Source organism: Myripristis murdjan, chromosome 8 (genome assembly GCF_902150065.1).
Source record: "Myripristis murdjan chromosome 8, fMyrMur1.1, whole genome shotgun sequence".
Lineage (NCBI taxonomy): Eukaryota > Metazoa > Chordata > Actinopteri > Holocentriformes > Holocentridae > Myripristis > Myripristis murdjan.
Window position 1 is genome coordinate 2,296,732 of NC_043987.1, and position 14,591 is coordinate 2,311,322.

A 14,591-nucleotide genomic window follows, 5' to 3' on the forward strand; every position below is an offset into this window, starting at 1 on the left:
TTTGAAAGCGTGTTCATTTGCAGGGTTTGGCCATCACACCAACAGGATTTTGGCTGAGGATTTGTGTTGTTGGTTTTGAAAAGTGAACAAAAAATACCAGTGGAATTGTACCAAACACTAAACCTGTGCTGCTGTGAATGCAACTGAGGTTTACAATACAGACATTTACTTGGGACATGGTCCTAAACATTTTTTTACATTAAATGTAAAATTTGTATTATAGCACTTGACCTCTGAACAAGTGCTACACTCATGATAAATCTGGAGCATGGTTGAAAAACAACAAATCACAAGCTTATAGAACTGTAATGATATTATAAATACAGCCAGCAGCCTTAAAAGGCATTGCAATATGACTTGTGATTCTGTGTTTCATCCACTTTGAAATTGTCAAGTACTGCCCAGCTCCACATCTGACCTTTTAAAAAGCAGAAAACCACAGCATTGGTTTAGTTTTTTTAAATGAGCATTCATAAATGCCACAGGAAAACAGTCCTGCATCATCAGATCAACTCTGATATGACAGGAAATGCTTTTATTCTTGTACCCAAAAAATGAGCATACAGGTGCTTACAGCGTAAAATGAAAATACCCCCTCCACACACACACACACACACACACACACACACACACACACACAGTATACCATTAACAGGTACTTGGTAGTGAAATGCATTGCTTACTGACAAATTGTTATTGTTATAGCGGGGGGGGGGGGGGGGGGGGGGGTTAGGGTTAGGGTTGGGGGGGGGGGGGGGGGGGGGCTAAAACTTAATATACAGGGTAGAGCAAAACGTTCCTTTTTTTTTTTTCCTTTTTACTGCTAGTTATTAAATTCATCAATGAAGTGAATAATCACTGAGAGCTCATAGGTAGTGTCCCTCCACCCCAAACAGAACCACAGAATGTGGGTTTTCTTCTGATTGTGACAACACCACGTAGGTGAGCTAACTGTGTTTGAAAGACAAAAAAAAAAGTCATTGATTCCAAACTTTAATTGACTTTTCTTTTTAAAGAAACTGATCATTTTACTCACTAAGATACTTTTACTCATTAAACTGATCTAAAATACAGTTAATGCATTGCAGTTACCACTTTATTAACTTTTTTTTTTTATTATTCTTTTTTAACTTAAATATATGACTGCTAAGCCACATTTTGAACAGCCATGACTTCACTGTACTGAACGACACACAATTACCTCATCCTTGGGTAAAAGTGCCAGTGCCTGTCTTTGGCATTAGAAAAACCCCTGACTGCTATTATATTCAATGCAAATGAAAATTGTGCTGTTCACTGCAGTTAATAATCTTTCTCTCAGTTGCTACAGTGTGTGGTACACTGGCATTTCAAAAAATTTCAAAAAGTTCAGTTTTGGTTTAAAAATGGCCAAAAAGAAACTACTTACGTAGAAACACAGAAACCCAAATTTGTGATTCCAAACTTTTGAACATAGTGTATATAATGTGTTTTTTCTTTTTATTGCAATGTCAGGGCCCTGCAATCATCCCTGTTTCAGGACATACGCTCTGTGCACTTTTTTGCCAACATTGGATATTGCTCTTTGGGTCATGACACTAATAACATTTAATGGCAACCTGATACTTGTTTTTGATGAAGCAATGTCAGTGACAGTGATATTTGATATTTCTCTCCCATACTGTGTATATTAAAGGCTGCTGATTCACAAACCATCCATGTTTTGACATTTTGGTTGGATTCATGGATTCATTGGATTCATTGCCATTGCCATGTAAATAGCATTGAAGACACTGACATGAGCTCCTGTCACTGAAAACAGTTTCCACAGACCTCACCTGTGTCACCACACTGAAATCAATGTATGGAAATGATCAAATATTGTCATTTACAACAGCCTGAAGAGGGAAATATTTGTGGCAGCCTCCTAAGGTGAATGAAAGATTTAAAGGACTATACCAGTGACTCTGAATGTTTGGCCCATCTACTACAATTTGCCTACATTTTACAGTGGAACAAATCATTTTGCAAATCATTTAGTGGTACTCAAGAATTCACAATCTATAATCAAAATCCCTCCATTTTCAAATTTGAATTTTTGGTTTAAACAGCCACCTGATAATGTTTTATTTCTGTGGCTAACAAAGTCATAATCCTTCATAAACCACAGAACTGATAATTGCCAGGTATACAGGGTGTGATTTTGGGCTGTCCCAGACAAAACATGACCGACATGGAAGAAATGTGGCGATGTCTTTGGTAGTGGCTCATAAACGGTGGTCCTACATTGCAATGTGAGTGGGATGTTCAAAGATAGCTGTTGTCACGTCTTGCAACTTAAGATAGCCTGGGATAAAATTCCAACACGACAGCAAACGAGGAGGTCCACATTCTCCTCCCCCTCGTCTTTGGATTTTTGTCCAAACACACTAATAGCTCCCACTATTGCAAGGACTTGATTCTTGCTTAGCTTTATTGTTTACAACTATCGTGGTGCAGATGGATGACGTACGCTGATGACATGTTTTTGTATGTTGACTTACATTTGTGGCCTTTAAGTACCCAAGTTTTTTATATCCATGTCGCACACTGGCTTGCAATGAACAAGACTGCTGATATCTCACAGTCTCTAGACACCATAAAGCAAACACTTTATTTTCCCTGGCAGAGGGAGCGTTTCACTCCTGCCAATTTCAAGTCGTCAAAATACACCAGTGCTGCTGCTTTTAGGAAAACTAATGTGCACGACTTTATTACAGTGATGTGATGCTGGTGTGAAGAATGTCTGAAGTCTCTGAAAGTTTGTTTTCATATGAAATGAATGGAAACCAATGGCTGGATAAAAGGGAAGAAAAATTATTTTCTAAAAGTTCTAAAATATGACTGCTTGCTTTTGAAAAAAAAATAGTTTATACATTTTGTAGATATTACATTAAACATGCAAATAAAAAGTCCCAGTACCCCTGTTTTTTTGTTCCTTTTTTTCATGTAATTTCATGTGGAAGGTAGATTCTTCTTGGGACAAGGTTAGGCCTTCTATGCAAAGATTTCTCTTGAATGCTACCTGGCAGATCTACTTTCCAAGACAAATTAGAAAATAACAAGAGAAAAGATTTGTTTGCATTTGTTTAGGTGCTAAAAGTGTTGTTTTGGGAGCTATCAAAGTGTATGGAGAGATAGAAGTCCAGTGTTGAGGATTAGCAGCCCCGGGGACCACAGAGCAACTAATGAAGATATTTCACCACCATGTGGACTCATATCACTCCCTGGAAACTAGACAACCCAACACTCTACTTGTTCATTGTTGCTAAACTGCACATACACTCCTGATCAAAATCTTAAGACCAGTTGAGAAATTGCAAGAATTTACATTTTGCACTGTTGGATCTTAAGAAGGTTCTAAGTAGAGCTTCAAAATGCAAAAAGAAGAAATGGGAGTGAGACAAAAAAAATTTGAGTAAGCAATTTATTGCAAACAACCATTAAACTGAAATAGGCTGTTCATCAGCTGATCAAAAGTTTAAGACCACAGCCTTTAAAAGCCCAAATCTTGTCAAAAATGTGGATTCAGTGTCATTTTCTGTCAGGTATCCACACTGTCATGACCTCCTGATGGCAAAGGCAAAAAATGGACACCAGTTCCAGACAGTGGATGCCCTCCATGAAGCCATCTTCACCACTTGGAGCAACATTCCCACTAGCCTCCTGGAAACACTAGCATCAAGCATGCCGAAACGAATTTTTGAGGTGATTACCAAGAAGGTTTTTTGCCTGGTCTTAAAATGGAGAACGTTCCCTGCCTGCCTGCATTGTGCCGACTGTGCAGTTTGCTGGAGGAGGGATCACGCTGTGGGCTGGTGTTTCTGGGCTCGGCCTCGGCCCCTCAGTTCCAGTGAAGGGAAATCTTAATGCTTCAGCTCACTGAGACATTTTGGACAATTCTCTGCTTCCAGCTTTGTGGGACCAGTTTGGGGAAGGCCCTTTTCTGTCCTAGAATGACTGAACCCCAGTGCACAGAGCAGCTCCATAAAGGCATGGCTGGCTGAGTTTGGTGTGGAAGAACTTGACTGGCCTGCACAGAGCCCTCACCTCAACCCCATCCAACACCTTTGGGATCAACTAGAACGGAGACTGTGAGCCGAGCCCTCTGGTCCAACATCAGTGTCTGACCTCACAAATGCTCTTCTGAATGAACGGACAGAAACTCCCACAGACACTCCAACATCTGGTAGAAAGCTTCCCAGAGGAGTGGAAGCTGTTCTGCTGCAAGGAGGCACCAACTCCATATTGATGTCTATGGATTTAGAATGGGAGGCCAGAAAAGCTCCTGTAGGTGGAATGTGGAGGTGGCCCAATACTTTTGTCCATATAGTGTGTATGATATCAAAGCTCTGTCATTTTCCACAAGTCCCTGAATTGTTATGTGCCCTCATTTCTCTGACAGAATCCACAGCATATGACAGCTGAATGTGGAGCAGAACAGGCTGCAGATTGTGGTGATGACGTTGGGGATTGAGGACTGGTGATTTTTGTAGGGGCGGTGTGGCTGGAAGTGGTGTGGCTTAGACCAGAGCAGTTATTTGAGGAGGAATCAGCCACTGGTCAACACTGGGACAGCTTTAGGTAAGATGGAGCAGAGAACTGAATAGTGTACACCTAAAATCAGAATCATTTCTTTGCTTATATGTTTATTGTATTTACTGATAAAAATGATGCAGATTTTAGACAGTTGTGAACTGACTGTGCACCTTAATACGGGGTTAGAATGTAAAGAAAAACATTCACCCATTTTCTGATAAAAAATGCTTTTGTGCTATATTTTGGAAATAAGGATCTGCTGTTATGTGTGGCTGTAGTTTTTTCGATGTTTTATTTCCCTTTTTAAAATTTAAAGTTTTCAGACCTATTTTTATTTTTTGATGATGGCAAATGATGGACTTTATGTTTTGATTATTTCAGCCTCTTGAAAATTCACATCTGTTTATTATTATCGTTGTTGTTGTTGTCGTTGTTGTTGTTGTTGTTGTTGCTGTAATTTGCTCATCACCTCTTAAGTGAATCAAACGAATTTGCTCAGGTTCCAAAATGTTAATCACAAAATCTAGAAGTCTGTTTCGTCTAATAGTATGAAGGATGAAGAGAACACAAGCTTAGAAACATTCGTTTCTACATGTTGCTTTGTTTTGACAGCCACCATTCTCTCTCCTCTCCGTCTCCATACACATTCACAGTAGCTGGTCCATAAGCTGGTCTGCTGTGAATTCTCTCTCCCCAGCTGCACCCCCACTCCAATGCCAGCATGCTGTCCACAGCCAACTTATCAGACATGGATCCTTCCTCCCAGGAGGGGGAGGACGCTGAGGCGTCTGTCCCGCTCAACTCCGTCCTGGACGGGGCGTCGCCCCGGCGGGAAAGTCCTTCATGCTGCTTGTTTTACTACAAGCCGGTCCTGGCCATTGGCATCGGGGCTCTGCTGTTCGGCTCGGGGACGGCCGTCTCCCTGCTCTACTTCACCCAGGTGGGACACATTCCCTACCTGCTGGGGCCGCTCTTCCTCTCCGTGGGGCTGATGTTCCTGGTCACCGGCCTGGTCTGGATCCCCATCATCAAGCAGAGCCTGGAGCACAAGGCACTGAGCAAAGTCAACCATGGCAAGGGGCTCCAGGTGGATCAGCGGGGCCACTGCTGTGTGCCTCTGTGAGGCAGCACTGAGCCATGTGGGACAAGGAGCACACATCTACCCTGCATCTGCAAAAAAAACAAAAACAAAACATAAGTATTAGGGATCTACCGATTATTTGAATTGATATTCTGGATTTTTTGGCAATCATATTGTAATTTTCATTGAACTGAATTTTCTCTTTTTTGTAGATTTTTCACTATTATGATAATGATAATTAAACATTTGTTAATTCAAAGTAAGGTTTGTATTGGTAATCCTAAGACTGGAAATCTTGACACTGCAATTTTTAAAATTATTGCAAATGAATATTGTCCCTAAATATTGGTTATCTGTATATCTGGTAATAGGTATCAGCTGATCCCTAATAAGTATATAAAAATGTTCTGTTTATCAGTTGCTATAGTTGGGTGGTATTTTTCTGTATTTTCTGTGTATCTATCTGCTTTATTTGATGAATGTGACAAATATCATTTTCCAGTTGTATTAAAAAAAACAGGCTTGGAGATTGTTATTGCTCAGACAGACAGCCAGGTCGTTTTTCTGCTCCCCATCTGTCCCACTGTGATCCAAACAGGCTGCTGTGTGTCCATTGGTTGCTGTGTTATTTATTTATTTGCAGTTTCCCCCCATAAGCTGTTTTGCATTGTGGCTGCTCGGATGGATCGCTAAATCCTTTGAAACAGGATTAGCGAGGCAGAGAAATGCTAGCGGACATGGCCATTTGTGATTGCTCCCAGGTCAACACGGACATGGGCTGCAGCTGATTTGGACACGGCCTGTTGGAAGTCTGCCAGTTCCCTTGTCTTTTTTTCTGGTTTTGGCCATGTGAGTCCATGTGTGACAGATTTGCTGTCTCTAAATCTCCTTTAGAAAATGACAGTCATGTTTCAGCATTTAATGCAATATTGTGTCATGTGTGGTTCCCAGAGATATTTCATATTCTGTTAGTGGATAGTTACATGCAGGCCTCCAATAGCATTATTTCCATGTTTGGACATGGATACAGCTGCCAGCTACCCCAGTTTGCAGTCTATTAGAAAAAAATGTAAATGTTGTCATTGGTGGGAAATTTACAAGACTGAAAATCCGCTGTTGAGTGCAAATGAGCATGGCATAAGATGACACAGTGGGATTGTTGTCAAATTTCAGAGCAGTTTCACCAGTAACAGAGAGATAACTTCATTTTTACTTTCCAGCTCTGAAGAAATTAGAATAATCTGAACGGTGTCAAGCTGGTGGGTTCAAACGCTTTGTGGTGTTTGCTCATTAGCAAAAGTGATGATTTCCCCCACCTCCCATGAATACTTCTCTAGACCCGCCCCTGCAGGGATAGCTACCTAAATCACTTGTGTGGACTAGAAACTTTGCTCTGTGTGGCTTTCATCTGGTGCAAGTCAAAGTGAGCCCTGGACGGGGACTTCTGTGCCAACATGGGGACCACAGACAGAGTTAGCCTGAAATGCCAGCAGCCGGCCAAGTCCATTATCACTGAGTTATTAGTACACATCAACAACCCTGTCAACTCCTGCACATGCATTAGGGTCATTTTGTACTGTATTATAGGACAGTATAAATGCCACTTATCACCCCTTTGATTTATGCTTTCCCCTTAAAGGGATAGTTCACCCATTTAGAAAAATGTATTATGATGTTACTGAGTGCTGGATACTGGCTGGATGCTCCAAATGCTAACATGATTAGCCAGGAGGAAGTCTTTTGTTGTAACCTCTTGCAGTGATGGATTATTGTTCTTAATTAAGCAGTGTAGCTGCAAATGTTGCTGTTATGCCATCGGGGTTAAAATGGGAGCGAGCAGTAAATCTTTTATCAAGAAAGTAAAATAAAAAATGTTGAGGTGTTTAAGACTCCAATTAAAGTATGTAAAGTGAGTTCATTTGATTTTTTAGCTCTTGATAAGGTAAGAATTGCACAGAAATGCATTAATGTGTCGTAAATATATCAAAACCCCTGACTAACATTCTTTAAAATAATTGCCTTAATCCACTCAAAGGTTTAACATCACTCCAGAGGTGTGGCTACATATGACTAACTGCACATGGCCAATAGTTTTGCTCAAATTACTGTATTTTTCCATTTATCAACATCCAGACAGATCTGGTACCTTCTGCACTTCCTGTATCACTTTGGAGCAGCAGCCACTCCTTGGTTAGTTACTGCTGCAACATGGGACACCAACCGGAGGAAATCACCAGTGATTCAGTTTGAAGTCTGGATCTAAATCGTGGCACTGTGTGTGATTCCCTGACAGAGGCATGAAATGTGTTGCAGAGGGAGGGGCAAGGCTCTGGTCCTGGAAGTTGAATTTTGAACACACAGAATGACAAGGTCCTGCATCTGCCTTTCTAGCTCAATACAGCTGTAACTATACATTAGAGTTTTTTATGCCATGCATGATTTAGCAGCTGCAGTTGCAAATAGGTACAAATTGTGAGATTATGGCAGAGTTCAAGAGAGCATCATTTCATAGGAGGTGAGAGAACACCAGTGAAACGATATGTTGTAGATTATCCCGACTTTGATTTCTTCTCTCCTCAGGTTTTTACATCAGCCTCACTGATTGAAACTGATCTTTACATTGTGTACCTATTTTTGTGGATGAACTATTTATCCTATTATTGATTGATTGTCTGACCCATGGAGATTCTTAATGCATACATTTTTGCATTTGCGTCTCTCTATTCTAATTAAAGGCCCATACTCTCATATCCTTTTTGCTCCCTCTTATTCAGCTGTTGGTTTCCATTCATTCCACTACAATATGAAATTGAACTTTCAGAGACTTCAAACTTTCTTCACCCCAGTATTCCATCACTGTAATAAAGTCGTCCACATCAGTTTTCCTAAAAGCAGCAGCACTGTTGTGTTTTGGTGACCTGAAATTGGTTGGAGTGAAACGGTCAGAAAATAGTCCTCAGGGACACACTTGCTTCCCAAAGCCAATTAACAATTCTGTAGTTTATGAATGTTGATGACTTTGAAGGATTTTGATTATATGTTGTGAAATCTTTAGTACCCCTGTATGATTTGCAAAATGGTTTGTTGTGATGTAAAATGCAGGGAAATTGTAGTCAGTGGGCCAGACATTTAGAATAGCTGGTACCGTGCTTTAAATCTTTCAGTAGCCTACACAAAATCGTTTCGGTTAGTTGTCTTTTTTTCCCTAAAGTTTAGTTTTTATTTTTATTTCAATTAACTAAAATAATTTTCTCACCTAGTTTTAGTTTTTAGTTTAGTTTTAGTTAACTATAATAACCTTGCTTGGTAGAGCAGTGCCACTCAACTGTCAAATGTGCATTTGTCTTTGTAATGAAGGCTTTATGCACTGCAGCCCTAAAAAAATCCCTCTTTATGTACAGGATTTGTTTTTAGAATGGAGCTCCATCCCTCCAGCAGAGCTCCAGAGACATGGAGAATCCATGACAAGCAGCACAGAACACACACATGTTGCGTTTTCCTGTATTTGTCACCTGTCTGCACGCAGGCTCCGTGTGAAGGCCCGTCTTGTTCCTGTGTGTTGCCAGCAGAGCCGTTGCCCTGGCGGCCCCTCCTCTCACCTGCACCACGCCCCTGCTCTGTGCACGGAGCTGGACGCCTCACCTGGCTCAGCTTACCTGCCGGGACAAACGGCTGTGAAACCCAACGCCGCGGCGGAGGGACTAGCGCACACAGAGCCAGAGACCACCGCTGTCAGTGAGGGTCACACGGTGACATGGAGCCCGCTCACCGCGGTCTGGGCCGCTGTGCCTGCGCCTTTTGGCTCGCCGTGGCCTTTGACATTTTGGGACTGCTCATACTTCTCCTCGGGGTGTTTGCCAACGTGTTTTTCTACGACTTTCTTATCTACGCCGGCGCCATTGTCATTTTCCTCAGCCTCATCTGGTGGGTGTTTTGGTACACAGGGAACATCGAGGTGCCGCCCTCGGAACTGGAGGATGATGTCGGGCTGCTGAAGAAGGACAAGGGCAACCTGGGCGGCATCAGCGGCGCGGTGCGGCGCCTCTCCAGCCGCGTGTCCAACGGCATCAGGAACTCCTTCCGCAGGAGCGACGGGCCGCCGCGCGCACCGAGGACAGGTGCCAGGGCGAGCGCGCACGCGAGGGTCGCGCAGCAGCGAGATAATACACCGGTCGCCCTGGCAACGATGACCCCGCACGAGGACTCCCCGCACACCGTGTCCGCCGCGGTGGACTGTGACTCAATGCCGCACACAACAACAGAGACCTTGCCCACCTGATGTGAAGGTGACTCGCTCCAAACAGTTTACATCTAATTACAATGTAAGCGCACTTTTTATCAAATGAATGAATGAGGACGACATCAAAACTTTGGATATATTTTTGTCTCATATGAGGGCTATAGCTCATTATTGTATGCAGTGTGAGATAAAATGCCACTACAGCACTTATATTTGAAAATAAATAAAGGAAGGAAATTACGACCCTTAAACTGATTTAATCCAACTGTGTGTGTATTTCCCCTTGAGGTTAGAACAAGGCAATGGACTTAAGGGATATACATTTTTAAATTTTATAGTGATATATAGATAAGCAGTGGTAAAATTTTTTATTAAACAGTAAAACAGTAATGATTTCTCAGGATCAAATCCTCTTAACTGGGGGTGTGTGATGTGTTGTGCGTGTGTTTTTCTGGTCCTTGACATGAACATGTTATAGGCTACATGAACTGAATCCAGCACAGGTTTATTAGGTTTAATATCAGCTAGACTGAACTGTGGCATGAACACAGTAGCAGTGCTCAGACTGTATGAGTAAGTGTACAGCTGTATCTTTTCAATTTTATGGATATCTGCCATTTGAACACATGAGCATCTTTGAAAAGCACACAAAATTCACATCAGCTTTAAATTAAATCAGTTTGAGTTCATAAATGACCGTACTTCATTTAATGCACTTTGATACATTATATACTTATTGTAAGTCCCAAGCTGCAGGAAGCTCACTGAGGTTTTTATGGGCATGTCATTGTCTCATTTCCACTCCAGCTTCCATTTTGTTTCTCGTTTTGATCTCATTTGACTCAGTGAGGAACTGAAAGAACAGCTTGTGGCAGTAAACATCCTTATCACTGATTAACCATTAACCAGTCTGAATGCTGCTCACAAGGACAAGCCCTCTTTGTTCAAAAAATGGTAAAGGCCGCTATGAAACTTCCTTTACAAAGCCCATTGATCCAGATATATCTTGTAAAAGCCTGGAGTCTGCCCTGCACAGCAACATGGTCACTGCTAAATCATCATACCTCAGTCTGCACCCTGGCTCAGATCAGCTCTGTGGATACAAAGTCACTAATCTGCACTTAGTAACTCTGGAAAATGTTTGGTGCACAGGCCCTAACTATGATGTTTCCTTATTTCTCAAGCTGACGGAGAGAAGCCTTGATCTGTTTCTTGTTGCACTGAATGGAGGAGACTCCACGATATCTTCAAGCTCACCTCAGAACACTCGCAACTTTCTGTACTGTGTGCCTGTTATTTAGCAGATGTCCATAGTTTATTTCATCTTTGCATAAGTTGTTAATAATTGACCTGATTACAAAAAAAAAAAAAAAAAAAATGCTGTGAATTGCTGCATGGTGAAAGTTTCTGGTGGTGGTCTTGCTATTTTTCTTTCATTCTGTCTCTTCTGGCAGCTAACAAGTTGGACTCACTGTCTACAGTACAATACTGGTGTAGACGATGAGTTTAATTGGATGTAAATTTTAAAGCAGCCTTGCAGATACTGATAATGCAACATCCGCTTAATAATATAATAACTTGTCTAAATGTTCCTCTAAATGGGTTGGAAAATGTACTTAACCATTTTAAAGGGATAGTTCACCCATTTTAATTTTAATGTTTTTTTTAAATTTTATTTTAGGCTGTTATTTTTCAGAATATTAGCTGGGGGGAAGTCCAGCTCAATGGCAGGAGGCTAACAGTTAGCATTTGGAGCATCCAGCCAGTATCCAGCACTCAGTAACATTGAGAGGAAGATAGCACCACTACTGTCCTACACCACAGCTGGGGGGGCATTGAAATAATATCACATTTTTCAGAATGGGTAAACTATCCCTTTAATGTTAAATTACCATATTTCACCAATTAATCGCCCGGCCGCAAATAACCGCCTGGTTCTTTTAAACGCCTGGGGTCTGCACCCATTTTGCATATTAAACACCCACCCAAATAACCACCGGGGCGATTATTTGCATCATAATGAGGTAACCCAAAATAAGGCTATTCACCTTATTTTTGCAGAAGTAAACAGTTAGCCGCACAATAACTGTGTGGCACTTCTGTTTCTGTCAAAATAAGAGAGCTAGCTAACGTTAGAAAAAAAGGGTGTACCGTAATCTTAAATCGACCGACTGTAAATATGTTGGACAGTAACTGTCATCACAATAATGGCCTGGTGCAGGTCTGTGTAAAAATAAATAAAGGCCTGCAGCGAATAACCGCCTGGTTCTTTTAAACGCCTGGGCTCCAAGTTGATTTTGCGTATTAAATGCCCAGGCGATTAATTGGGGAAATATGGTATTACATTTAGTAGAGATATTACATATGTATTGTTATCACACTGTCAATTTTATTATTGCATCATCAGTTAAAAACATCCCTCATGAAGTAAACATTGCCTGTTAATGCAATAATGTGATGGTGTTATTATCTAAGAATGAATATTTTAACAGCTTTAATCACGTTTTGACTCAGTCAGTGTGAAGGTCTATCATATTTCAGTCAGTTATTACATTTACTGTCAGTTTTTGTGGTATGAATTGCCTCAGAGTTTCTCATTAACTGGAATACTTAAGTGAAAATCTCTTAAATGAAAATGTTGTTTGACTCTGTAGTTTGAAATGTTGGAGTTGCAGCTGAATTTGCCTTAAAACTGTCTGGTTGATTAAATTAGAGATCATCCAGGTTGTAGTTTTGATATGCTACCTTTCTACTAAGCTGAATGGAGCTGAATTTATTGAATAAAGTAAATAATTGATCTACTGGCTCAGACATAGCTGTCACTGGATACAGTGATCTTTTTTTTTTTTTTTTTTTTTTTTACCTTGCCGTGCAGCAGCATCTGTATTTTGTGCTAGAGGCACCAGTGAACAATTCTTAGGTAACTGGTTGCAAAGCCTTTTTTTTAGTGGGCATTCCCAATCAAAAACTTGTAGTCAAATGAGCGTGAGACACATGTAGTGCAAACTAATTATTTTTAACTGGCTAAATTATGATGCTTACTAAGATTTTCACAGTCAGTGAACTAGTAAGACTAGAAAAGTGGGCTAACATAGAAAAGCAACTACAACCAGTTACACTAAAATATTTGGCTCAGCTTTACATTTATTAGTCTTATTTTTCAACTTACCCATAATAATTAGATTTAAAATGGTTCAGTACAGATCCATTTAAGAAAGGGCCTTTACTGAACCAGTTGAGTCCACAAAGAACTTTCTTTAAAATGGTTCTTTAAAAAAACTGTTTTTGCTTGAGTTCTTTTTTAATGGTTCTTTGAGGCACCTTTGGGGGTTCTTTAAAAAACTATTTACACAAAAGAACCTCTTGCTAAAAGGTTCTTTGTTGTTTTTGGTCAGGCTTCAAAGGGTTAAGGAGACGGTATGGATGGAAAATGATGAGGAGCATGAATTACATAAATATGTAGATTTAGTAACATTTGGCATTACAGTCTCAATTTCCTAATTAAGTATGGATTACTTAATGTGAAAGACATCCTATACATGTAGTGTGTCAGGATAAGATAGTAAAAAAAAAATGTAGAATGACTTTTAAAAAGTATATAAACTATGAAATGACATATAATACAGTCTAAAGCATACATAAGTCTGAAGTCAAGATAGTTATTTGTTAATTCATTCATTTTTCTGAAAAAATACAGCAGTTCTACAATAACTTAAGTTTTGTCTGAATTTTATAATGGAAAATTGCAGGTCATCCAGCTCTTTATGTCCTGAACACATAAATATAGATACAGCACTTGATGAGTGTGATGTGGTGACTGATTACCTCTGACACAGTGTTGCTCTGAACAAAGTGTGTGTGTGTGTTAGAGCAGTGGGAGCAGGCTTCCTTGTTCCCACCCATAGTGATAACAGCCTCACTATGTGACCTTTGAACCCACATTACTGTGCTGTTCAGCTTCCCTGTTCCCTGTGCTACATCTCTTTACAAATACTTTGTGTTTATGGGTGTGTCTGTGAGCATGTGTGTATGTCTGTGAGCATGTGTGTGTGTGTGTGTGTGTGTGTGTGTGTGTGTGTGTGTGTGTGTGCATTTGTGTGTATTTGTGTGTGTGTGTGTGCAAAAAACACACATTCAAACACAGTGATAAATAAACAAAATACAATAGAAAATTCATATGTACACCACAGTTTCACAAACATGATCTCACTCAGGTTTGGAGAACTTTGCTGCATACATTGCATTCAGAAAGTATTCAGACCCCTTTCACTTTTGTCACTTTTTTTTCTCTTTCTTTCTTCTTCTTCTTCTTCTTTTTTTTTTTTTTTTGTAAATTTATCAAGTGATGTGAAGGTGGTCTGAATACTTTCTGAATGCACTGTATGTAATATCTGCTGCAGCATTATTATTATTATTACTAATATACTGTGAGGCTGGCCTGTGACTTGTCATGTAGCCTCCACAGCAGTAGATGGTAACAGTGAGCTGAAACTTAGCGAGGACACTGGTGCCTTCAAGCATTGTCGGAAATTTTCGTGTCACGCTTGGAGTGCGCAAGAAACGACCCAAATTAAATTCAATAGGACTGGGAAAACCGGGTACGGCTGCGCGGCTGGAGATGAAGCGATCATAGAGTGTGGTAAAAGTCAAATATTTTGTTCAAACGTGGTTATAAAGCGAGATTAAAACTGCAATCTATATCTGATGCGCATC

At 40.5% G+C, this 14,591-nt stretch overlaps 1 protein-coding gene across 1 annotated transcript; it reads left to right on the plus strand.

Annotated features, from left to right (window-relative positions):
* The first annotated feature begins 9,279 nt into the window (after nucleotides 1–9,279).
* Nucleotides 9,280–10,173, plus strand: LOC115364344 (transmembrane protein 238). The gene has a single exon (XM_030058873.1). It carries the CDS (start codon nucleotides 9,393–9,395, stop codon nucleotides 9,915–9,917), a length of 525 nt encoding a protein of 174 aa, XP_029914733.1. The 5' UTR covers nucleotides 9,280–9,392; the 3' UTR covers nucleotides 9,918–10,173.
* Nucleotides 10,174–14,591: the final 4,418 nt, after the last annotated feature.

Coding starts and splice junctions, on each gene's coding strand:
- LOC115364344 (XM_030058873.1), top strand. CDS start 9,393: ATGGAGCCCGCTCACCGCGGTCTGGGCCGCTGTGCCTGCGCCTTTTGG.